General features: G+C 30.7%; 1 protein-coding gene across 2 annotated transcripts in view; it reads right to left on the bottom strand.

Moving 5' to 3' along the window:
• Nucleotides 1-27,889, bottom strand: part of LOC105216250 (1-phosphatidylinositol 4,5-bisphosphate phosphodiesterase) — a 160,312-nt gene that overhangs the window by 10,837 nt on the left and 121,586 nt on the right. The window contains exons 6-7 of one of the 2 annotated variants that reach the window (XM_011190645.3): nt 10,902-11,048; nt 5,361-5,440 (exon numbers count right to left, since the gene is read on the bottom strand). In XM_011190645.3, coding sequence (XP_011188947.2) covers nt 5,361-5,440; nt 10,902-11,048 — 227 coding nt within the window. Of the gene's footprint in view, nt 1-5,360; nt 5,441-6,319; nt 6,400-10,901; nt 11,049-27,889 lie in introns of both variants that reach the window. The other variant, XM_011190647.3, reaches the window with a different exon arrangement.

The following is a 27,889-nucleotide window of genomic DNA, read 5'->3' as shown; positions in this document are numbered from 1 at the left end:
ACTCAATGCGCTACTTTTTCGCTCTCTCTTTCTACACTAATTGCAAATAATTAGTTTATAATTTATTGACTGTACAAACAAATTGCGGGCAACACATACATATACACTGATGGCAATGCTTGGGTTGTATTGGTCAATTTCCTGTGCAACAACAAAAACAAACTGAATGTAAAGGATAGCAAAGGACAATGCAAAATGTAGCAGCTCTCAACGCTAGTACACGTGCATATTACAACTGTGTGTGCATTAGTTTTTGTATGTTTTTTTTTGTATTTTTTGCTTTTACTCTGCTCCATGTTTATGTGCATGTCCTTCATTTCCTGTTACATAGTCAACATTTTTCCATATGAATAAGCAAACATACACACATACATATGTATGTGCAGCGGTGCGCCACAGTGCCAGCATTTATTTACTTATACTGGGTTAAAGTGGTCGAGACAAATAGCAAACGGAAATTAGGTTAAATGAGTGCAATTTGAATTAGTCAAAGTAACGGTGCATAGCAAATGGCGGGAGTAGATAATTTTTCAGAAAGTATATAACTTTGATAATTATTTTCGTTCTGTTTATTATTATACTTGTTGTTATTTTTGTTGTTGTGTGCGAGAATACTTTTTTGGTTTTTTAAGTAAAAGAGAGTAAATGCACTAGGTGAGTCCAATAAATAATCTAGACACTATTTTTAAGCGCAAAGTTTGTACATTTGGACCCATGAAACAGCTCACTTCACTAGCTTGGTTACCAGTTATCATTTTCTAAGCTCCTAGCATTTCAGGCTACCACTTCTGTTCTTTTTAATGAGTTTATTACTGTGTCTGAGTCCCCAATAAAAACTAAAAACTGGCCTTTCTCCGTTAAACTTCATATTTTCTGATTATTTAGAAGGTCCTAACCACAAAGAATATACCATTATAGTAGATATGACAAGTTATAGTCTAGTTCAGCCAATATCTTTGTCAACATTTTTGCAAAGAAAGAAAGTTTTTGTAGCAGTCTTTGGAAGCATTTGCCTCAAAGTATCTTTCTGATGATTCAACTATTCTCTTTCTGATAAATGTAGACTTAAACTCCCTTTTTAAAGGTGGTCTACTTTTAGAAACGGGTACTGTTGATATTTTAATAGACCTCTCTTAGGTTTTTTTTATGGGAGAATTGGTACTCTCTTTATCTTTCCAACGCCTGTATTCAAATGTATGTATCTACGGAAGCAAATAGTACTTTCTAGACCGTCCACTTTAAGCCCAAAGTCACTTTATCTTTCCATATATTTTAAGTCCAAACCCTTTTTGGAAGGCAATCACAAATAAGATAGAGAGATATAAAAAATCCGCCGGAGAAAATTTTGTCGTCCTCATTTAAGTTCATTAGTTAGTAAGAAACTCTTCTGTGGTATTGCTTGCTCTTCGTTGAATGACGCCTTTGACTCAAATAACACAGCCACACAGAAAAAAATTGCAGCATGACCTGGGGCTTTTATTATGTGTATTGTATGGTTATGGGGTCACTGAATCCGAATCCGAGGTCCATTCAAACTCATCAGATCAGGGTTTTGAGATAAACCCAGAAAACCAATATGGCCGACAGCGATTTTTGAAATTCATCGGATTCGTTTGAAACTCGATATTCGGGGGTTTTCGGGGTCGCTAATTATGAATCCGGTGCCGGTTTTTCAAAATTCAAAATGGGGGATCTATTATGGCGGACGCTTTTTTGAACAATTCATCGGAATCGCTTCAAACTCCTTACTCGGGAGTTCTCGGGGTCGCTGAATCTTTATTTTAGAATTATTTTAATCTTGATTTATTAAAGACTTTTCGGTTACTGAGACAAAATGTGATGGATTTCTTGTTCTTTAGACTAATTACCGAGATTTAGTATACTGCATTGCTCAGCATATTCTAAGTGAGATGAAGATATGTATAAGTTAGATCTAAAGATAGGTTATTTTGGTATAGAAGTTACACTAGGGAAAGTTTTGGATCTGAGGTTCCATTCTTGAGGAGTTTAAATATTATTCATGTCTTTTTGGGACTGGTTTCTTCAAACTTGTCTGAAAAGCTTCTTGAGTAGGATGACACCGAAGGAATGACTGGTTTCCTCAAACTTGTCTAAAATGCTTGTTGAGTATGAGGATGAAATCTTAATCGGCAATGTCTCTTGGTCGAATTAAAAGCTTTTTCGTATTCGATCCACCATCTAAATGAATTTTTTCAAGCCTATCGAAATTTTATAAATTTTTTAATGAGGTCTTTTATCTATTTACATATTATAGAACTAATTACCGTTAATATTTCGAATAAACATGCCTTGGAATTGTAAAACTAGATGTTAGGACTTTCAACTGCCCAACAAAACAGTTTCGGATTACTAAAAGACGACACATTTCGAACCGGTTAACCAGTTCATTGCAGCTCCCTGCATTCAGTTTTTTGCTTTGAAGAAACTTACGAAAGACAATAAACGTGCCTAATTTAATTTCTAGGTTGTCGAAAGGCCAATAAAATATGTTCTAACTGTTCTAAATTGAAACTAAAACTCCTAAAACTCCATCGTTGGTGGCTACTTTATCTCTCACACTTCCTTCGCAATTAATCTACTCAACGCACTCACCATAACCTCCAACTTTGGACAGCGGTTTCGCATAAACAGCTGATAAACAGGTTCACAACCAAAGAACATATGTTTTTGCCCCACACTACTAGCTCAAGAGCGCTTCCCACTCACACTGACCAACTTCACGCCTAAACAACACCCTCATTACTGTGCGTACTTCATCTATATAGTATACAGTTAGTCTGCAGCTTTTATGTGTTCTACTGCAATCATAAATATCCACCGAAATCCGACATTGCCACTAAAAGTCATTTATTTATTTTTTTTTTGTATGCGTAACTCTTTCGCGCGCTCAAATACATATAAATACGCGTACAATATGGCCTGAAGCACAATAATGCCACTCAGCGTCTCATAAGGCAACAAAATGCCAATAAGAAGACACACTCAAGGGCTCAAGTGCGCTGCGGATGCTGGTTGTAATGCGGAATGTAATATTTCAGGGGTAAGAAGGGAGCGTGAAAGCATAAAATGTGTGTTGCGAAAGTCAAGCAAAGCAAAATGAGAAGATAAATAAAATGAAGGCATTGCGAAAAAAACGAGAATTGAAATCTTTGTTGGCTTAGAAGCGCAACAACGCAGCGACCGCGGCAGCGCAGCCTCATTTGCGTGGCAGCGACTAAATATTTATTTATGCAAAAATATTGTGTTGTTTGCATAGTCAGGGGTACTGTTTGATTTTCTCCGCAGCAATAGCGGTTTTCATGTTGTTTTTGCCCGCGTTTATACTAAACAATTATGCTGCATAAATTTGCGCTGCGTTATAAATGTCTATTTGCCATGGCTTTTGTCTAAGTATTTCAACTGCCGCCGGCTTTTTGCGCAACTACACGCGTAAGCTCATCTACTCCAAACCTACTTTTTTGTTAGTGTTTCTTTACTTTCTACTGTGATTTAGCGCGTATTTCACAAATGCATTTCAGCCACAGCCTCTAAAACCTGTTGACACAAGGCGCTTGGCGCTGTAGCAAATCTAAACAGTTTCTCTTACATTCACTCTCTCGCTCCACCATCTGTGCCATAGTAGTCCTTGTTGCTCGGTTTACTGTAGGGATTTGCGAAATAGCAAAAATGTGCGCTTCTGGTGCTGCTGCCTATTTATCACTGAAGTGTTTGAACGTTCTTTGTCGTCTTCAATTGTTTATTGTCATTGATATTTCTAAGTGTCGACTGAAGCATGGCAATGGATTTTAATGGTGGATTAGGGTTGTGAGTGAGAACTTATACGCAGCTGGTACGGTGGGTACGCGTAGCTGGATCGACCAACGTGTCTGTGAAATATAATATTTTAAAGGGAGTGCAAAGTGTATTTCTCGATTACAGTTAGTGATTTTGCAATACCGTCAATACTTTTGGCATCATTAACAAATAATAAATTTACTCAAAGACCGGAAATTAATATCTATTGCATAAAATTTGACTAGTTCTAACTGTCTTTAGAGTTATTTCGTTCATATTTACTCGAAAAAATTTACTACTGCAAGCTCTATATTGCATCAGTCTGGCTTAAGCTTCCATCTAAGTTGACATAACGGTATATAAATGTAACTCAAATTTATTTTAAACGGATTACTTCATACTAACAACTCTCGTTAAGAATTCTTAAATAATTAGAACAATTTGAGCCGACGGAATTAAAATTTATTTTATAACAAAAGTACTCCCCAATGTTCCCTCTCTCAATCACTCTCCATTTCAAGTCACTTTCTTCGTAATTTCAGTGAACTATAATATCAAAAGATAGAGAGAGAGAAGAAGAGAGTTGATTTTGGTTTCTAATAATAATGAGTTCATACTTATTCCCACTTTTCTCAATTGAGTGATTTTTATTGCTTAGAAATTAATCAGTTTAAAGTGCTCAGATATCTGAGTTCTATATTTCACGCCATTGATATGCTAAAACTTGAGACTTTAGCAGGAAAAAACTGGTAAAAAATTGAGTATATTAAGTATTTCACGCACAAACACTTTTTTTTAAATTACTCCAATTTATTTGAGTGCTATCTTAGTATCACTCGAAGGTATTATAAATTTCAAGTTATATATTTTATTAAAACAGTTCAATAAATATTTTAAATTACATATTTTTTCTCTAAATTACTCATGTTTGAGTGAGATAAGTATTTCCGAAAAAAGTGCTCAACATGAGTGAAGTAAAAAGTATTAAAATTTTTGTTTTCAAAATTTTTTAGAGTGCATTTTTCATATCACTCAAGAGTAGTATAAACTCCTCTATTTTTTATAAATATTATAATCGCTCAAAACAACTGAATTTTGAGTGAGTGTAATATTTGTATAAATTTTGCGCGATTTGAGAAGGAAAAAGTGCTCAAAATGAGTGATATTCTACTGGAAGTATAACTACAATTTTTTCTTTCTCTAATACCCACTCAAATTGCTCAAATTTATTTGAGTGGGATGTTGGTATCACTCAAGAACAATTTAAACTTTTAATTTTATAAATATTATATTTGCTAATATAGCTGTCGAAATACTCAAAATGTGCTCAAGAGGACTAGAATATACTAAACTACTCAATAAATAACTCAAATTGTAAATTTTTACATAAATTGGGTGTAAAGAGTGTTTTCAAAAAATGTTAGCAAAATATTTTATTTATAATTTTTTAGTGTACATTTTACTGTTACTTAAGATGTACTTACCTTCTTAAATGTTTTGTAAATCGAATTTTGGACATGAAAATGTTTAAGAAAAATATTTTTTATATACATTTTTGTACTTACTGTTTCATTAAATTAGTTCTCGGGCACACATTGGTGGCCTTATTATTATGTGTTATGTAACGCAAACCCTCTTGCCAACGCTGTTTATTTACATTTAAATTTATTTTTTTTATATAATTATAACGTTAAATATTGAATTCGTGCAAATAAAATGTGCAGACATGCAAAGTAAAGAGAGTTTTATGAAAATAAATTAAATAATTTAATTGAAATGAAATAAATATTTAGAATATATACAATAGAATAAATTTGAAAAAGATAGAAATGGATTAAATAGTAGAAATGTATTTTAAAATTTAAAAACAAACACTTTGCAGAACGACTTAATGAAGAAAAGTTCATTCAAAGGTGACCGGAAAAAAGATCGAAATTAAGGTGACCAGATTTTTTTTTTGGAAAAGTGCACAAATTAAGTGTTGTTAGTGTATATAATAGGCAGAAATGAAATAAATACAGATTGAAATATTTTGTAAAATTTAGAAACAAACAAATTTCATTTCACCATGAAATTCATGACCAGAAAAAATATAAAAAATTCAGGTGACCAGAATGTTTTTTAATACACAGATTAAGTGGAGTTAAAGAGGAGTGGTAGTATATGTTTTTAATAGTTCTTAAACTTAATGACATTAAAATATAATAAGACGCACAACGCAATATTAAACGCATAAGACAGTGTAGTGTGAGACAAATGTATATACACAGAAGCAATTAATTGCTATAGTTAATTGCAAAAATCATGCTAAAGTAATTTTAAAAAGTGTGTTATATTAAAAAAAATGTCATGCTTTACTTAGAATTTTTTCATTTAATAAATATTTCATTTTTTTTTTACTTATTTATTTTTGTTTTATTTATTTTATTTTATTTTTTGAATTGTTTTTTTTTAATTTTGTCTTATTTAATTATTGTTAAATTAAATTTTTTTTATTTTTTTTAAACCATTTTCTTGAACTTACTGTTTTTTTAAACACATCATCGGACATATATTATTCGCTTTAACATTATGTGTGATTTTTCGTATGCCATCTAACCAGATCTAAAATGAAAGATAAGTGAGATGAGGGTGAATGAGATTTTGCATGATTAAACCTTTTTGTGATTTTCAAAAAAATATTTCGTATATTTTATTTGTATTTTCATCAATAATTAATAATATTTTATCTTCAAAAGAGGATTTCGAAAAAGTAAATTTTAATAAATTGAAATAACTAAACAAAAAGTTAAAAATACTTTTCCGAACAATTTTTAAATTTTATTAAAAAAAAATAATAAAAAATTAAATATTTTAATTAAAAATAAACAAAAATTTAATATATTTCTTTAAATGAATTCATGCAATTATTTTTTAATTATACCTTCATTTTTTTCATCTTCTTTAATATGTATAGGATAGGAATTATAAAGAGTTTAATTTTTTAGAAGAATTTAGTTTTTGATTGAATTCAATTTAGTTTATTTTTCACAAAAAAATGAAAAGAATTATAAAAAAAAATTTAAGTAATGAAAATAATTTTTTAAAAATTGAATAAAAAAATTGATAAGTTGTGCAAAATTTGTTTATACAAATTTATTTAAAAATAATAATTTATGAAAATTATATAATAATATATTTTTTAATATTAAAAAGTAGTTACATTAAAAATTCTGCAGTATAAATATGAAATTTTATTTTTAAAAACATATTCGAAAAAATAAATAATTATTTTTCATTTTTTGTTTAAATATATTAAAGTTTTTCATAATAGAGTTAAACAAAAAAATTTAAAAAAATTTTTAAATTAAAAATTTTAAATTTTTTATTTAAAAAAATTAAAAATTAAATTAAAATAAAATAAATTTAAATTTTTTGTTATTTTATAAAATTTAGAAATTTATTTCAAAAAATTATTATCAAATATTTTAAAATATTTTATAACAAAATAATAAAAAGCAATGTTATAAAGAAAAATTCGAAGGTTTAAATATGAAACTTTGTTCATAAAAACATTTTAGAAAAAAATTTCAAATTTTTTACAACAAACAAAAATTTTAACAAAAATTCGGACTTTTTTCCATTTCATCTTCTCAGCAAACACGTGTTATTTCTCTACAATTCCAAACAAAATATCTGTTTCCAGTATTTAGTATTTGTTGTTGTTATTGTTTTTTCTTCTGGCAACAAACATTTAATTATACTGCTTGCTTTCCGCCAACAACTGTTGCATTTAATGTGATTTTTGGACAAGCTACAATTTTAATTAAGAATTCTAAAGGGTCATTGTTGTCGAAAAATAAAACCAATTGTAATCAGAATGCATGCGTGTGTGCATGTAAGATGACACAGTTTTCGCATGCAGTACAGCATGTCAGTTGAAGCTTTTCTTCTCTTCATCTTCTTTATCTTGCTCGAGTACTCGCAGACACTGCACGCTGGCATTGTTAGCGTGCCACACAAAAGCCATGAAGGCTCAATAAATAACTGTATACATATTTGTGTGCATGTGTATCAAACGCTTGTGCCAGGAATTGCATTTATTGCCACAATTTTCATTAGCCACACTGATCCTATGCTCAGAAATTGGCAAAAAAATTTTGATTGGAGTTAAGTCATTGGTGAACTGTACTTCGCATTGTACGTGGGTGTGTGTGGGAGTAAATGAAGAGTGGGTGATCACAGGTATGCAAATGCAATCAATATTAAGCTCTCAACTTCGATAAATTTTTCGAGTTTTTTGTGTGGAAAATGATACGTATTATTTCTCCAAAAAAATTTATATTGGTTTAGTTTCATATTAAAAAAAAAACTCAAAAATTAATTTTTTCGACAAAAAATTTAAAATTATTTTTCGCAGAGTTGCATATTTGCTAAAATAATAAGTTTGTTAGAACAAATTTTCTAAAAGCAAAATAGTTTAAATCAATATATACTATTTTCCAAAGCAAACGTTCTTATTTACAACCCCGTAATATACAGGGTTGCATTTTAATTATGTCAAGGTTGCAAATTTTCTTAAAATATTAGTTCCGTAGTTATAAAAAACTCTCTCTAAACATGAAAGCTTTATATAAGAGTTAAAGCTTTTTATTGAATTGTAACCAGTTAACTGTAATCAGGGTTGCATTTTCTTTGAACAAAATGTTGCTTATAGGGAGAAGAAAGAATTTTTTATTTAACCACTTGTATGAACAAAAATACAAATTGTTTAAAAAAGTAAAAAAAAAATTGTATATCATTTTGTGGAGCTTTTTCGTGTGAGATTTTAATGAAAGTTCATTTTTAGGCTATTTTTTTGTTATCTACCTTTTTTTCAAACATATTCATAAGTTTTGAAAATATTTTATATCATTTTGTTTAGCTTTTCCCTGTGCGCTTTTAATGAAAGTTCAACTCTAGGCAATTTTGTTTAATTAAATACCTTTTTTTCATACAAATTCTTTAATAAAGTATTTTTATATCATTTTGTGGAGCTTTTCAGTGTGAGCTTTTATGAAAGTTCAACTTTAGGCTATTTAATTAACAACCTTTTTTGTTCATACAAATTCCTAAAAACAGTTTTGAATCAAGTAATATCACTTTGTGGAACTTTTCCGTGTAAGCTTTTAATGAAAGTTCAACTTTAGGTTATAAGACCGTAATTTCATAATAAAAATATCATAAAATTATTCATTAATAATTAAAATTTGGTTTGAAGTAACAAAGAGCTGCATTCGTAGAACAATTTGGGCCAGGGTTGATTGAATTTTTGAAAGCAAAAAATTGCATTTTTTTGCATAATATTTTATATTTCATTAGGAAAGTGAGTTTTTTGTCACTACTGGATCATGTTGTTGGTATTTTTCTTAAATACAATTTTTTTGAATACAATACAAAACAAATTGATTTAAAAAAATTTTGAAATTTTATTTCTTGAAAATTTTTTGAAAACTTTATTCAAAAATATTATTATAAATATGCAACACTCTCATTATATTAAAATAAAAAGGGATTATTCTTTTATATTTTATACAGTGTTGCATTTTATATCGAAAAGCTTTTTGGATTCATCAATTTTGTACTTTTTACTTTTTTTAATTTTTAAATTTTAAGATTATTTATATCTCAATTTCAGTGTTGCATTTCCGCTAGCACTTTCACTTAATAAAATATAATATGGTATGTACATGAGTCGCACACCTTTTAACAGTTCCAAAGTTTTCACCTACTTTTATCTTCCTTCCCTTTTCCCAAAATCCAATTGCTTGCTGCAGAAGTGTGATAACTTTTCAAACATTTCTCGGCACAAATATTTTATACTCGTAAAATCCCGTTAGCAAACATTAAAGTTTTAGCCAAACGTCAAAGTGTACCCAGTTGCCTATTTTCCTCATAGTGGTACTTGAGCGGTGTTAAGAGAGATAGAGCGACCTGGCTGTCGACTCACAATTTGTGAATTTAACTATTGCATTTGGCTTTAATAATCTTTTTCAACTGCGAGAAAGTATAATATGTATATACATATGTAGCTATTAAAATATTTAAAAGCGTTTGAAGCTGAAAACTTTGAAAACTTTAACAGTTGGCCAAAGTTACTTACTGAGCTTGCCAAAATTATGTTAGACCAATTTTGTAGGATAAAATGCGTAATTTGGCAATGCAGGCAAGCCAGAGATTTTGAGAAATTATTTAAGTTACACTGGCGCTTTCTAGGGGATCATTAAGTATCAATAAAAGTGTCTTTTCAACTCATCGCTTTCAAAAAGTTGTGATGCTTTCGGACATGAATCATTTTTTTGCTATTATTTTTGTATTTCATCACTTAGGATTCATTTAAACGGAAAATGTAATACATTAGGGCAGTATTGCAAACTAACAGGGTAACTGAAAATTAGGATATCTATTGAGCTTTCATCATTTTCGGTACTAAATGAGCTTTGGTTTATCTTAGTGAAGCTTTCATGAAAACTAACCTGAAAATCTTAGTTCGTACAAAAATTGTGTAGAACTTTGTTTAAGCTTTAGGGAAACCTGAATTGTTCAGATATTTTCAAAATTTTCACTCAACTTTAAAAACCTACTTTCAAAGCTTTCATATTTCTTAGCAGAGCTATCATGAAAAGCTTAGTTTTTGCCAAAAAATCGTACAAGCTTCTGTGTAACTCACTTTCGTCAACTTCAAAGCTTTCACAAAAAGTTTCGATATTTAACTTTAAAATTAGAAGAAAATATTTGTGCCACTCACTGTATGTATTTAGAAGCTTTTGGTGCTTGCATTTATTAATTGAAAGCTTTGCCAAAGCACGGAAATATTGTGGAAATAATTTTGTGCTTACTTTGGTTAAATGTGCTTTCCTCAGAAAACTTCATAAGTCAGTTGAAGCCAGGATTTCACTACTTTTAAGTGAAGGTTTTATAAAAAAAAATTATTATTTTTTGCTTAAAAGCTTTTTGTAAGCACAGCTGGTTTTTGGCTAATAAAGTGAAAGCTTTTGTGAAAGCTACTCTTCTGCGAATATCGTCGCATTTCCATTTTTTTTAGTGTATAATATATTAATATTTTTTTTTTTGTTTTTACAACTCACCTTTGCCGTTGCTGCATCCGGACAAATAACATGATGATATGTTATATTTATATAATCTGTATTCGAACATATTGTCAGTGAACGTTTATCCAAGGCCACCATATCGGTGCCATTCTTTTTCGTCACTTTATCGAGAATTTTCGGATCCTGTGTGGAAGATAGAAAGAAATTGAATATTTATTCGAATTAAAAGATGTTTGTTAGGATAAAATTGAAAATATTGAAAATTAAAAAGAAATTTTTAAAATATTATACATAAAATAAAATTTTTTTTTTTTTGAAAACAACAATTTTCGTTTAATATTTTTTGTTTAAATTTAAAAATATTTGTTTTTTATTCGAAAATATTTTTTTATAATTTCATAAAAATATTTTTTTTTTTAAATTTGTTTGAAAATAGATTTTTAAAATTTCACAATTATTTTTATTTCGACGAATTTTCAAAAAAACTCATATTTTTTTTTTGTTTAAATGTGAATGTTTTTTTTTTAATTTGAAAATATTTCTTAAATTTCATTTTTTTTTCCAAAATTTGTTTGAAAATAATTTTTTAAATTTCAGAAGTATTTATATTTCCAAAAATTTTAAAATAAATTTTGCAAAAAATTTAAAAAAATATTTTTGATTTTATTAAACTTTCGTTTTATGTTAATTGAGATTTTTGTTTTAATTGAGATTTTTGTTTTAATTGAGAGCTTCGCATATTTGTACATATACACTCTTTTCACTGTACCCCTCTATCTTATAAGTAAATGATGTGCTTCCTTCCATTCCACCTTTTCTCACACTTTTACACAAGTTTGTTGCTTCTTTGTTATTTCTTCCTGGTTTTGGCTTACAAATATTTGTTATGGTCTGAATAAATATTTTACTTTTACATCCAAGTTTCAGAAAACTCCCAGTAGTAGGGGTAAATCAAATATGCTCATATTTCTACTTGTTCCACATAAATTTGTTGGAATGGGTATCACAAACATACTCGTTCACTTCATTCATCCATCATTATTTTAGATTCAAACACGGCAATGTTCTAACCACAAACTACTATAGTTTGTATGTATTATATAAAGTTGCTGACTACTCTCAAATGCATCACTGGTCTCGTTAACTGTATATACGAGTACTTAAATATGGAGTATATGCAAGTGCCGTGAAAATGAGTCAATGAGTTTGTGAAAGCTTCTCACTCTATTTTGTGTTGTTGAAAGTTATCGAAAATATTGTCGTAATATAAGTGGTGGAAGGTTTGCTGGAGAAGTAGTTAGAGCGCTTAAATTTAATGGTTTAAGATTGAGCAGAAACATATATGGACAAACTTTAAGTTAAATATTAGATAGAAAGCTTTAGCTTCAACCATAAATATGATGAAGTGATCTTTAACAAGTAAGGAAGGGCTAAGTTCGGGTGTAACCGAACATTTTATACTCTCGCAATTTATTTATTTAACTTAATTAATATTATATAATACACAATTTGCCACACATATTCGTTATATATATTGTATAAAGTACATTGAAAGTTGGAAACCATAATATTAGGTTAGAAGCACCGAGGTCCTCGTGTTCGATATATGGGGCCTTAAAAACCTATGGTCCGATTTCGGCGGATTTTAGAATAGGGCTGCCACACTATTAACATAGTATTTTTAGAATGGGGCTGCCACTCTATAAACATAGTATTTGTGCAAAGCTCTGCACCGATATCTTCACTAGTGCTTACTTTATATATTGTAAAGTAAACGATCCAGATCGTCTTCAAAGTTCTGGTATATAGGAAGTAGGCGTGGTTGTGAAGCGATTTGGCCAATTTTCACAACATATTATTGGGAATAAGAAAACTATTACAAATCAAGTTTCATTGAAATCGGTCGAGTAGTTCCTGAGATATGGTTTTTGACCCATAAGTGGGCGACGCCACGCCCATTTTCCATTTTAAAAAAATCTGAGTACAGGTTCCATCTGCCATTTCTTATGTGAAATTTAGTGTTTCTGACGTTTTTTGTTAGTGAGTTAACCCACTTTTAGTAATTTTCAACCTAACCTTTGTATGGGAGGTGGGCGTGGTTATTATCCGATTTTTTTCATTTTTGGACTGTATTAAGAATTGGCTAATAAAAACGACTGCATAAAGTTTGGTTTATATAGCTCTATTGGTTTCCGAGATATGTACAAAAAACCTATTTGGGGGCGGGCCAACGCCCACCTCCCCAAGAAAATTACATCCAATATGCCCCTTCATAGTGCGATCCTTCATACCAAATTTTAGCTTTTTTTATGACTTTTCATAGCTTTATTTATGGCTTAGTTATGGCACTTTATGTGTTTTCGGTTTTCGCCATTTTGTGGGCGTGGCAGTGGTCCGATTTTGCTCATTTTCGAAAGCAACCTTCCTATGGTGCCAAGAAATAAGTGTGTCAAGTTTCATCAAGATATCTTAATTTTTACTCAAGTTACAGCTTGCACAGACGGACGGACGTACAGACAGACATTCGGATTTGAACTCCACTCTTCACCCTGATCGCTTTGGTATATATAACCCTATATCTAACACGTTTGGTTTTGGGTGTTACAAACAACCGTTATGTGAACAAAACTATAATACTCTCTAGCAACTTTGTTGCGAGAGTATAAAAATATAAAAAGGGCAAATAAAAGCCAAGGTGGTTCTTGAGGTGGTTCTAGGGCTTTGTGAAGCGATAAAAATTGATCAGAGAGATAGGTAGAATGATCTCGGAGGGCCATTTGTTCTTTATAGAGCACAAGTAGATAACACAACTCTCATTGCTTCTTTTCGTATTGAGATCTATCAAAGAGTCGTCTTCGAAAATAATTCAATCAGGGTCTGAAGATAATAGTTTGGTTATCTTTAGAAATTCGTGCGGCCATTTCTGTACTTTGTGGGTATGTTCTCCTGAATCTGAAATATTTAGCTTATTTTGGAAGATCCGGGCTTTGGTATTTTATGAATCGACATTTTACCGACTAAGGAATCTAATGGATCATTGAAACACCTAAAAGCTGTCAATCTTCTAATGTATATAAAATAGCAATCATATTTCGAAGGTCACGATTTTGGGATTTTAAACCTCGACACTTTGCTGACTATATAATCTGGTGGCTCTTGGAAACATTTGAAAGCTCTCAATTTTTTAACGAATCTGAAACAGGAAGCCTCTTTCGGAGTTCGCGATTTTGGAATTCTAATCTTCGGGATTTTGCCGACTATAGAATCTAAAAGCTCTTTAAAAGCTTTTAATCTCATAACGCTCTATTCGTTTTTAAAGATTTTTTCTGTGCTAAGCTTCCAAAACTTTATACGGTCATTTTGGGTTATCGGTTTATGTATCAAGTTCTTTTGAAAATGAGAAACCAATTTGATTACAGAGTTCATAATAAAAACTGGCACACCTTTTGGCCATTATACCAGTACCTGAAGTAATGAGAATACTGAAGCTTACTAGTACATTATGGAATATGATATTTAAACTTCCATATTTTAACAGTTATTGCTTTCTAGTTTTCTCACACTCTTCTTTTCAAGCAAATACTCACACTAATTCACTTAAATAATGCCTCTTGCTCGATTGACAGTCAGTCACATAAGGTAGCATCTAGCTACAGCGGCATAACTTCGTCAAAAATAGCCGTCGTATGTTGTCATTTGAAACCGGCATAGCAATACACCCACTGAAAATTCGGAAATTAAATTTTAAATTTGCAATTTCCTTTTCAACATTGACACAATTTATGAGCGGTACACACGCATATTGACATACCTATGCGGTGTTTAGTGATAGATATTACCATTAACAACAGTAGCAAATGACAAGTTTAAACTTGTTGTATGGTGGCAATAATAACTAATATTAACTATATTGGTGGGGTGAATGGTGTGGAAGGAGAGAAGGTAAATATGGAGTTTCGAAGTGTAGCTGACTGACAGTAGAGAGTATGGGGAATATTGTGGAGGAAAGTGTTGTGGGATAAGTCCCTAAGGAATTGAAAACATTTGTGTAGTTAGATTGAATGCGATACTTCCCCTGCCATTCTGGTCTTCCAAAATAGGTTATGGCGGTAGAAATGGTGGATAGATTTGTGATAAAGATACTGCTTAGACCAAATCATACTCTCGTTCTGTTTGTCTAAAATAGGTTCTAGTCGATATCTCTATTATAAAGATTGGGGTTAGGTCAAGGTAGTTCCGGTAAGATTGAGGATGACAATTGTTGTAGTGCTTGTTGTGATACTAATGAAGAATGAAGAATGTTCGTACGAAACTGAAATAAAACACTTTAACGACAAAAAAGCTCAAATACGACTTCCAAACGATCGGCTTGCAATCTTACGATTATCAATATTGCGTGCAATCGAATAAAATGAGAGCATAGAAAGGACAAATTATTGAACATATTACAACAACAAAATAAAATATTATATAACAACAACAACAAAACATAAATTACAGTCAAATAAAATCAACAAATTTCGTATAAAATTAAAATAAGTTCAACAACAACAACAACAAAACAAATTTTTATTCTACTCCAATCGAAAATAGTTGAATTAAATCGTCAAATTCTATCCAGTGCTTTATGAACTATTCACCAAAACTTGATTTGAGTTGACCTGTTATAAAGCATTTCTGATTTCCCATTCTAGAAGTATCTTTATTATAAATGATTAGGGTCACATGGAAATCTTAATAATGACCTACCTAATTTTCGTGTTTCTTGAGTAAAATGTATTGTTGAAAGTGTTAAAATTTGGAAAGATAATTCTGAACTGTTATAAAATAAAAGAAGACCGAGCTGAGAAATAAAAAAATAGAGAATACGATTTTTTTTACTCGTGATCATTTTCGAGACTTGGAGCCACAATTCGAGGGAATATCTAACTTGAAAAAGCCACTTTCTGCCTTACTATCATTCAGTAGTTTGTGGAAGTCTTAGATCTAGTAGAACTCTTCATTTTTATACAACAAAGCTGCTACGAGAGTGTTATAGTTTTGTGTTCACATAACGGTTGGTTGTAAGTCCTAAAACTAAACGAGTTAGATATAGGGTTATATATATCAAAATGATCAGGGTGACGAGAAAAGTTCAAAGTCCGTACGTCTGTCCGTCCGTGCAAGCTGTAACATGAGTAAAAATTGAGATATCTTAATGAAACTTGGAAGACGCACCATAAGAAGGTTAAGTTCGAAGATGGGCGTAATCGGACCACTGCCACGCCCACACAATGGCAATAACCGAAAACATATAAAAAGCTATAACTCAGCCATAAATTATTGAAAATATTGAAGTAAAATTTGGTATGAAGGATCGCACTATGAAGGGGCATATGTGGATGTAGTTTTTTTTGGGGAATTGGACGTGGCCCCGCCCCTACTAAGTTTTTTGTACATATCTTGCAAAGTACTAATGCTATATCAAGGAAACTTTCTAGAGTCGTTTCTTTTAGGTACTACCTTATACAGTCCAAAAATGGAGGAAATCGGATTATAACACTCAAAATGTTATACAAAATTTTAAATAGGCGTGGTTCCGTCCACTTATGGGTCAAAAACCATATCTCCGAAACTACTCGACCAATTTCAATGAAATTTGGTTCATAATATCTTCCTAGCTTCCCAATGATATGTTGTGAACATAGTCCAAAACGGTTCACAACTACGCCTACTTCCCATACTTCCTACTCTGAAGTCGGTCTGAATAGTTACAGTATATATAGTTAGTACTAGTGAAGATATCAGAACAGAACTTTGCAAAAATACTGTATTTTAAGAGTGGCATCGCCCTTCTAAAAATCGTCGAAATCGGTCCATGAGTTTTCAAGACTCTATATATCGAATATGAGGACCTCAGTACTTCTAACAATTTTTTTACCAAAAATATAGGTAAATCTCTCAGTTATTGAGAAGAAATTTTGAGGGAATATGTTTCTTCTAATAATATGTCTCCGTGCGAAAATTTAGTGAAATCAGGTCATAACTTCCCCTATCTCCCATATATTTAATATTAGGGTTTTCAAACTTTCGATGGACTTTATACCATATATATGCCGAATATGTGAGTCAAATTGTTTGTTATATTCATAAATTTAAATAAATAAATTGCGAGAGTATAAAATGTTCGGTGGCACCCGAAATTAGCCGTTCCTTACTTGTTTGGATCATATAATCAGATTATGCTTGAAATAAAATATATTGTTTTTCAATATTTCTCTGATTTTTCCTTAAATATTTTTTAATTCAAAATATTTCTGACTTATCTACCTACCCTCGTCCACCGCCGTGCAAATTAATTTTTTTCCTTAAATATTTTTTAATTCAAAATATTTCTGACTTATCTACCTACCCTCGTCCACCGCTGTGCAAATTAATTTTTGACAGTTTTCCCCCACATAAAACTGCATGAGCACACGCTGCTTCAGCATAGCATTGCTGACCTAGTGGACCAAACATTTTGGTTTCAGTTATGCAACACAGCATAATTGAGTTGTCAACGTTAATGGAAATTGCTAATTGTAAAATTTATGAGGAACTCAAACACACACACAAACTTTTGCATGCTTAATATTATTTTGTGTGCAAAAAAGAGCATTTCTCGTGTATTCCACACGCTTTTTTGCTGCTGGACGTTGAAATTCACAAGTAATCATGCCAAAAAGTACCGTTAGTTTGAAAATTGTAATTGAAAATTTTTACTACATTTAGGGGGAAATTTAATTAATTGGCTACAAGTGTGTTAGAAATGAAAGCGAAGAGTGAAATTAAAGTTCTTATACTGAAAAGAACACACATAAACATTTCAAAATGATTTTCACAATAAATCATTGCGTTCATTACAGTTTGGCGAGCAATGGTTTTCTTTGCAGTACTTCCAAATAAATTTTCAAACATATATACATACAAAGCTACAAATAAGCTTTCTCTCTCTCCCCCGCACGCTTTGTCTACTTCTCACTTGCTTAACGCCATTCGCATTGGCGAAGGTCAAAGTTGACATTGACATGTTTGATAGTTTTAATTGGTTGTATATGAAAGGTCAATTGGGAATATGCAACTATTTAATTTGTTGAATGACTGCAAAGTGCTTGGCTGCCTCGGAGTGGACAGTACAGGTGGACGCATGCAGTTCGTAATTAATTGGAAAACAAAAATTCAATTGTGAGAAGTAAAAAAAAACTGAATTGGAAAATCGTATAACAAAAGCGTGTAACGGTAATTAAATTAGTTTGTTGGAGTAGGGTTAAGGAGAGAGAGTGATTGGTTGATATAAAGGTAGTAAAGAATAAGTAAGTGATCGTAAAAATGTTAATTAAATAAATACATGTTAACATTTTAAACATTTTAGTTTGAGAAATGTATCCAGATAACTGCAAAAATTTTAAAAGAAAAAACAGGAAAACAAGTAAAAAAGGCTAAATTCGGGTTTAATCGAACATTACACACTCTCGTCATTTATTTATTTAATTTTATTAATATAACACACAATTTTACCCATATATTTGGCACAAAGTCAATTAGAATAACGAAAATCATCCTATATTGTATATGGGGACTGCAGTAATTTCTGGACCGATTTCTTTAAATTTTTCCAACAAGCTAAAAATTATTCAATATCTTACGTTCACTTAATTTTACTAAGATATCCCACATATTTACCGACAAAGCCCACCGGATGTTTGAAAAACCTAATATTAGGTATAAGGGAGTTAGGGGAAGTTTCAATCCGATTTTAACCATTTTTGTCTGAGGGCATATTATTAGAAGATAAATATTTCCTCTAAATTTTTATAAAAAATAGCTGAGAATATTTGCGATAAAAAATTTATGGATAAGTCTGACGTCTTTATGTGCAGTATATGGGCCCTTGAGAAATTATAGTCATATTTCGACGATTTTAAATGAGTAATGCCAAAACTCCAATGCAGTATTTGTAAAATGTTTTGTTACGATATCTTCACCTGGAATCTCTGGAAACTGAAAAGGATGCAAGGGAGGGTACCCTAACAACATTGGCGCCGGAGTGGAAGCGTGTGGGTAGTCCGTGGCCCACCTGTGTTAGAGCGCTGGATTCACTGACTTCGGGTGAGCTCGCCAAACGCTGGAGAACAACCAGCACCTGTGCAGCACCTGTGGTGTTTCTGGCCAGCAGTGGATCGAAAACAGTCATTTCAACTGCTGTCGCTTAGTAGGCCATCTCTCGGCAATCGTTTGTGGGCTTATTGGTCATTGTTCAATTGGCACACACGCGGAGTTAGACGCTAGTTAGTCTTAAGCTGTTTGGTTAAAGCACCTCGGTAGGTACACCTTCGACAAACCCAATGAAGTGATTGGAATCGACATTAGCCGACTTAAGAACTTTATAATATAGTCCAAGCGCTTTGTCGTATCATAAGGGTCTTACAGATCCATAAGGAATATTCTGGTATCACAAAGGACAGTCGAATCTGTCTAAGTGACAGACTTACCTATATATTCCAAAGTGAACGAATCAAATGGACTTCAAAATTGTCCTATTTAGGAAGTAGGCGTTGTTGTGAACCGATTTCGCACATTTTTATAAAAATCATAATAATTCTATAACTACTGTCAGCAGTGAATAATTTTGAGAGAAGCATGAGTTAACAGACAAAAATTCAATATATGTATTACTTAAAGGGTTAATTTTTGGTTGGAAATCAAATATCGCGAGTTATTTAATTTGACTGATAAGACTTCTTTTGCATAATTTCTTTCTCAATACTGTTGGCGAAGGGGAAATTTGGGAAAAACACTCTTACAAGGTGTGTTCAAAAAATAACGGGAATTTTACAATTTCGCTGGTTTTGGAGAGTCAAATGTTGATATACATTCCCTTGAAGTACTTGAATTGATGTTTTTTATATGTATTAAGTAATAAGTTGCTCTAAGCGTGATATTAAAAGATACTTAAAGTATATTTATATCCAAAAGTATTATTGCACTCGAACTTAGTCAGTTAGGGTTCCAGGACTGAGCGCCATTTCATTTGATTTTAGAAAAAAATTTAAGTTAAAAATTTTAATTAACTAATTTTATGATTTTTTTCGAATCTCAACTTATACCCTTTTTATGTAAAAATTTTGAATATCTCAAAAAAAAATTAATTTTTATTTAAGGAAATATAAATGTATGTAAAAGCTTCAAATACACTTTGAAGCTCAACACTATCGCCTCAGTTGTTATAAAAAAAAACATTTCTAGTATTCAATATACCGTTATAACTACATATAGACAAGCTCTACTCACACACATCATTCACTTCCAGCATTCCAAATGCGCTACAACACTTATGACACAAGCAATTTAATTAATTGAAGTAGCTGAGCGTGCTTTTCCCCAGAAAAACTTTAGTCAAGAAATTCGCCAGAATACACGCCAATGCCACCCGTTTTTTGTTTGACTAAAACTTTTGTTACAACAAAATTTGCAATTTACAGCTCATCAGTAGCATGCAATGGCAGCAGCACCAGCTGACGCCAATGCAACAATAAAAACAACAAGCGATAATGAAAGTCAGTTTAATTGTGTGACGAAATGTCCACACACACACACATACACGAAGGAGTGTAGAAGTTTCGGAAGTGCACACGTGTGAAGGAGGAGGTGAATACTAACAAAAGCACTTAAGCGTACAAATGCTAATGCTAAATGCTTGCAGATATATATGGATACACAAATACACATTAGCACCCCACAAGCAAACACATCGAACATTTAGTGCGAACATTTGTCGCAATATGTCACTCATACGCCACCGCCAGCACCATGCGACAGCGACGCTGCTAGGGTACGTATACGCCCGGTACGTGCTTGAATGCTGCAAACTGATTGCTCGCAAACAAATTGCACGCTAATATCTACAACTATTTTTGTTGTTGTTGTTGTTGCTGCTCATTTATTATTGTTCACATGTTGTTGTTGTAATCCATTATTTTTTTGTTTTTTTTTTTTTGTTGTAAGCAAACATTTTAATTTAAAGTTTTATTTTGTTGGTGCGCAGCTTCTCGCTCACTTTTCGAGCTCTTTCCTGCCAGTTCATTTCTTCGCTGCTTTCTTCGCTAGCTTTCTGCAGCTACTTTATTATTGTTTTTTTCTTGGTTTTTTTTAATAAAATTTTTTTAATTAAACAAAAACAAGAAAAAACGTTAACTTCGGCTGTACCGAAGCTAATATACCCTTCACAGGTGCATTTCTTTTAGTAACTATGTGTTTAAGCAAATCTAAAGATGTAAGAAAAAGTAAGTAAAAAAAGAAAACATTTTACTAATTCTTTTTAGCCGGGTTGTTTGCTAGAAACATTAAGGTTATGTAGTTAATCGACCTGAACAATTTCTTCGGAGATTATATTATTACCTTAAGCAGTAATCCATGTCAAATTTCGTGAAGATACCACGTCAAATGCGAAAATTTTCCATACAAGCCATTGATTCCGATCGTCCGGTTTGTATGGCAGCTATATGCTATAGTGAACCGATCTGAACAATTTTTTCGGAGATTAAAGTATTTCTATGAGAAATAATTCACACCAAATTTCGTAAAGATATGTAGTAATATGCGGAAGTTTTTCATACAAGCCCTTGATTTCGATCGTTCAGTTTGTATGGCAGCTATATGCTATAGTGAACCGATCTGAGCATTTTTTTCGGAAATTAAATTATTTCTATGAGCAATAATTCACACCAAATTTTGTAAAGATATGTAGTAAAATGCGGAAGTTTTCCATACAAGCCATTGATTCCGATCGTTCAGTTTGTATGGCAGCTATATGATATAGTGGTCCGATATCGGCAGTTCCGACAAATAAAGAGAAAATAACATCTGCAAAATTTCTAAACGATATCTTAAAAACTGAAGGACTAGTTCGTATATATGCAGACAGACAGACAGACGGACATGGCTAAATCGACTCAGTTCAACATACTGATCATTTATATATACACTTTATAGGGCCTCCGACGCTTCCTTCTGGGTGTTACAAACTTCGTGACAAACTTAATATATCCTGTTCAGGGTATAAATATTTATTATAGTTTTCCGCCTTTATTTTCTCTTCAGTTTTAGCTGCAACTTGTTTATTCGCTGTCACACGTCGGCATGCATGCCGTTTTTGTCGCGCATGATGTGACAGCTGGAAATGCATGTAAATGGGAAAACAAAATGGCGTATGCGTTTGCTTTAATTGTCACACACACACACACATGACAGAGTGTGAGCGCGCATCGCATGTGTTGTGACAGCCATGTGACAGATGGCTAAAAGGTAGCTAATGAAAAAGTGAAAGCGAATGCAAATTGTGCAAATTGTGCAAATGTAAGCGGGAATTTGTAGTGAAAAAAGTGAAATTGGTATATGAGTTCGCCCTGCTGTCCTTGGTGAGGGAAGAGTATAGTCAACAATATTTAGTTGCCTGTTTTTGAGTTGCACTTGAACTTAGTCTCTTGGGGTTACAAAACTGAAAGCTAATTCATTCGATTTCTAAAATAAATCGAAATTCTAAAATAATTCATTTTATAATTTTCAAAATTTAAAAATCTCAATTTATGCGCTTTTTAAGTTAAGTTTTTAAATATCTCATTTTAACTGTACAGATTTTGCATGAATTTTTTCAAATGTAATTCCTATTATTTTCAGTTAACTGTAAAATATTTAATTTTATAATTTTCATAACTTAAAAATCTCAATTTATGCGCTTTTTATGTAAAATTTTTGAATATTTTGTTTTGACTTGTAAAAATTTTGTGCGTTAGTAGAAAATTGTAACTAAAAAATTGAAAATGTTTTATGCTGCGATTTTCAAAACTTAAAAATCTGAATTTATGCGCTGTTTATGTTAAATGTTTGAATATTTTCGTTCGACTGTTAAATGACTATTTCTTTTTAAATATAAAAAAATATGAAATATATCGTATTTTAAATTAATTGTATTTATCTTTAATGCATATTTTAGCTTGGGTTGGTTTGATGTATGGCATTTTTTTTTTCAAATTTTTTGTTTTAATTTTCAGTACTTTCTCATGACTTTGTTGGAAAAAAAATTAAAATTTGTCAAGGGTTGCCAAAAGTGAAAATACTGAATTTATGTATTCTACAGTAACCAGTAAATAATCTGAATATATAAAAAATTATAAGGAGAGAAGTGGTTAAATAAAAAAAATAAAAATTAGGGTTGCCAATTATATTTATTTCTATTTGTACTCGCAAAAAATATTAAAAAATGCTTGTAGGATTGGCAAAATATTGCTTCTTTAAATTTATATTAAAAATTAGATTTATACTAAATCGTAATATTACATGTAAAATTGCAATTTTTTATGTTGGCAATCCTAAAATAATTTTTTCATGTACGCCACTTTTTTTCAAGCATTTTCCTTTTATTTTCAAATACTTGCCCTATAGTTTTTTTGGAAAACCTTAAAAATTTGTTAAAGGTTGCCAAAACTTCAAAAACTGAATTTACTTATGTATACTGGAAAAAATATTAGAAAATGCTTGTAGGATTGCCAAAATAATAGTTCGTTACATTTATATTAAAAACTGGAATTTAAATATAAATTGATTATAAAATTTATTTTTATTTTATTTTTTATTTTGGCAACTCTAAAACTAATTTTATAAAATGTGCATTTATGGGTAATTTCTAGAATTGTTTGAGATTTCTTATTTACTTATTAATAATCATTTTATTTGCAATTATCAAAATAGTTTAAATTTCTTTTCATAGGGTTACCATCTAACGGTAATGCAGTTTTTTATATATTTAAAATTTTTTTGAATTACACAATTTTAGGAATAATTTGAATTCTAAAGGAATATATATTATAAGAATATATATTGATTAGGGTTGCCATATGTTTAAATCAATAAAATTTTAATTTTGTGGTTTCATTAAAAATAAAGTCTCACCAATTCAATTAATTTAACATTTTCGAAATTTTTGTATACAGGGTTACCTACTTTTATACACAAAGAGAAGTTTAATATGTTAATTGTTTTAATTTGTGTCGATTATATCACCAGGGTTGCCAGGGTTGAATATATATTATAAGAATATATATTGATTAGGGTTGCCATATGTTTAAATCAATAAAATTTTAATTTTGTGGTTTCATTAAAAATAAAGTCTCACCAATTCAATTAATTTAACATTTTCGAAATTTTTGTATACAGGGTTACCTACTTTTATACACAAAGAGAAGTTTAATATGTTAATTGTTTTAATTTGGGTCGATTATATCCACCAGGGTTGCCATTTGCATCAAAATTCAAAATTACTATGGATTTTTGGAATTTACTTTGGTTTGTTTTAAAGATCGGAAGGGAGAAAGAAATTAATTTCGGGCAATTTAAAGCAAAAATTTGTAAAAAACTTCTTTAAATTTACGGATTTTTTTTCTTTTTTAACCTCATTTCGCCGAAAATTCGCTTTGTAGCACAACGCTTCAATGTGTGCGAGCTAACAGTGTTTTTTTTACCTTATATCACGCTCATTTCCAACTGGTGTCAAAGTGAATTGCAGCACACTTCAGTTTTTCCTCCTCAATGTGGCGGAAAATGGCGCACTTTAGTTGCGTCTAAGCGTGTGCATGTAATTGGAAAGGGACACACACACATACACTGCAGCATTTCGTTGAAGGACTTTACATGCATTTCAACAATTTTATGCTTTCATTTCACTTCGTTTTCGTTTGCGCTTCATTATTTTCTTTATTTTCTTCTTTTTATGAAATTTTATTTAATTTTTTTCTGCGTTTTGCACACGCATACAAAGTCTGTTTGGCTTACGCTGTTCCTGTTGTTGTTGTATTTTACCCCCTAATGATTAATGCACGAAAATTTTCACGCTCATTACGTTTGCATGGAATACACGCAGACTCGCGCGCACACAAAATAAATAAGCCAACCAACCCAACGACTGACTGTATTTTCTTTAGCATACTTTTGCCAGCGGCCCAGCAGGAGATCCATAGTTGCAGTACACTGACGATTCATTTGCATTGTTGGCATTAAGAGAGAGAGCGGGGCAGTTTGCAGCTTACCTTTGTAAGTATAAATACCTTAGCTTGCTCAACAGCTGGCTGCGAGTCGTGTCAGTGTGGCAGTCAATTTTGGCTGTCAGTGGGTCAAAAAAGCTGTCAGTCAGTCAAAGAGGCTGTCATTCAGGCAAATTGGCTGTCAGTCTTTATGAGACAGCAAACTAGTTAGTCAACCAGTCAGTTGATTAACTACCAAAACTTTGCGCTACTCAGCGTTCTTTCACACTCAATCTCTCACCCTCTCTTTCTCTCTAACAATCGTTTATAACACCTTCTGCTTAACCCACCACACACTGTCTGTCAGTTGTCACATATAAATCGATTTGTCATGCTGTCGATTTGTCATGCTGTCAATTTGTCATTCAACAGTTCGTCAGTCGGTTTATGCACACGCACACATTTTATATTATTTTCCAACAACACTTTGTTCTTGCTTTAGTTACCAAGTCAGCGCACACCTCTCTCTCTCGCCCCTTTTCACTGCTTATCTTTCATCGTTATTCTTTTGCACAGGCTTTTGCAAGTCAAATGATATGCAATGCAATTTTAATGCATTATTTGCTCGCCTCTTGTGCGTAGTTCTCTTTGGCGCTTTTGAGTTGCACTGTAACGGAATTATATTAAAATGTTAACTAGGCCATGGTGGTGGCAGTTGGTCTTTATTTGTTGAAAAGGGTTGAGCTATCTTAATGTACTATACAGTTGTTGTAGAAAGTTAAGGCAAGAGATATGAAAATTTGTATTCTAATATATAAAGTTAATGTCGAAGTTTAAGTCAAATTATAATGTTACGTCTAAAAGTAAAGTTTGAATCTATGTCTAAAGTCGATCTAAATTAAATCTATGTAAGTTAGTTAAAGTTTAAGTTTAAGGTTAAGTTTTTAGCTCAAAGTTTTAGTCAAAGTTTAAGTGAACATATATTTTAGTTTATCTTAATTTTTTTCCTTAGTTAAAGTCTAAGTTTAAGTCGACATTTATTTTATAGCACCTTTTTTCCAAAGTTTTTTATCTTAATTTTTTCCAATTAAAGTTTCAGTCTATGTTATGGCTCAAGTCCAAGCTTAATATACATTTTAAGTCTAAGTTAAGTTTTACTTTCAATTAAAATATAAATTAGTTTAAAGTTTAAATTAATTAATTTAATTTAATTTAATTTAATTTAATTTATTTTAATTTAATTTAATTTAATTTAATTTAATTTAATATAATTTAATTTAATTTAATTTATTTTAATTTAATTTAATTTAATTTAGTTTAATTTAATTTAATTTAATTTAATTTAATTTAATTTAATGTAATTTAATTTAATTTAATTTAATTTAATTAATTTAAATTTAATTTAATTTAATTTGATTAATTTGATTTGATTTAATTTAATTTAATTTAATTTGATTTAATTTAATTTAATTTGAATTAATTTAATTTAATTTCATTTCATTTCATTTATTTTAATTTAATTTTTAATTTATTTAATTTTACCTTAATTTTTCCGTGTTTTTCCCAGTGTTATTTGTTCTTCATTACTCAAATTAATTGCATATTGTTTTTACGCAATTTTTGCACTTCATTAATCCATTTGGCGTGCAAATTAAATATCACCTCATTAACAACATTAACAATCAATCACTCATCAACAGCATTGCCAATTTTTGGGCGCATTCGATTATTCCACATTAACACATCATTCATCTTCTGTGTTTACATTTGTGGCTTTCACGCATATTTGAATTTAATTCACTAATTGATGCAATAAATAGACTTACAATTAAATAAACAATGTACGGTAAGTTTCTATGGAATTCATGTGGTATAATTTGCACATTTGGTAATTGTTGGTGTTATCTAATGTTTTCAAATTTCACATAAAAATAATTAGTTTTTGATGAATTAAAAAAAAAAAAAATTTTACTTTTAATTGAGTAGTAAGCCACCATGTGTGGATAGAAAAAATAGATTAGTGGCTAAATATATAGGCATTTTCATGTCAAATCACCCACTGCTAACATTCTACCTCGAAAGTAATTTAAGTTGTGAGTTAGTATGACTATTGTGAGGAGCTTTTAGTAAACAAAGAAACCCGAATTTCTTTTAACTGTGTCTTTTCAAGTAGAAAATTGAGTTAAGTTAATTTAAAGAGAAAGAAATTACCAAAATAATGCGTGATAATAACAGCTACAATAGAGTCGCAGAAAATAAACAGCTAAAGAGGCCTTTGATGTTACAAGATTAAGAAATAAAGAAATAAATACGTGTTAAGTTCAAAATTGTCACACAATAATTGTTCTTTATTTTTCTTTATTGGGGTTTGAATGGGAATTGTGGTGAATGTTCATGTCGGTACAACAAGAAAAAAACATATCAGTTGTTGTAGTTTTTCACAGAAAACAAGTTTTAAGTTTTGTTTTAAAATTTAAGTTTTAAGTTTTAAGTTTTAAGTTTTAAGTTTTAAGTTTTAAGTTGTAAGTTGTAAGTTGTAAGTTGTCAGTTGTAAGTTGTAAGTTGTAAGTTTTAAGTTTTAAGTTTTAAGTTTTAAGTTTTAAGTTTTAAGTTTTAAGTTTTAAGTTTTAAGTTTTAAGTTTTAAGTTTTAAGTTTTAAGTTTTACGTTTTACGTTTTACGTTTTACGTTTTACGTTTTAAGTTTAAAGTTTAAAGTTTAAAGTTTTAAGTTTTAAGTTTTAAGTTTTAAGTTTTAAGTTTTAAGTTTTAAGTTTTAAGTTTTAAGTTTTAAGTTTTAAGTTTTAAGTTTTAAGTTTTAAGTTTTAAGTTTTAAGTTTTAAGTTTTAAGTTTTAAGTTTTAAGTTTTAAGTTTTAAGTTTTAAGTTTTAAGTTTTAAGTTTTAAGTTTTAAGTTTTAAGTTTTAAGTTTTAAGTTTTAAGTTTTAAGTTTTAAGTTTTAAGTTTTAAGTTTTAAGTTTTAAGTTTTAAGTT

This window comes from Zeugodacus cucurbitae, chromosome 5 (genome assembly GCF_028554725.1).
Source record: "Zeugodacus cucurbitae isolate PBARC_wt_2022May chromosome 5, idZeuCucr1.2, whole genome shotgun sequence".
Classification (NCBI taxonomy): Eukaryota; Metazoa; Arthropoda; class Insecta; order Diptera; family Tephritidae; genus Zeugodacus; species Zeugodacus cucurbitae.
This window is presented reverse-complemented; position numbering and strand designations above follow the sequence as displayed.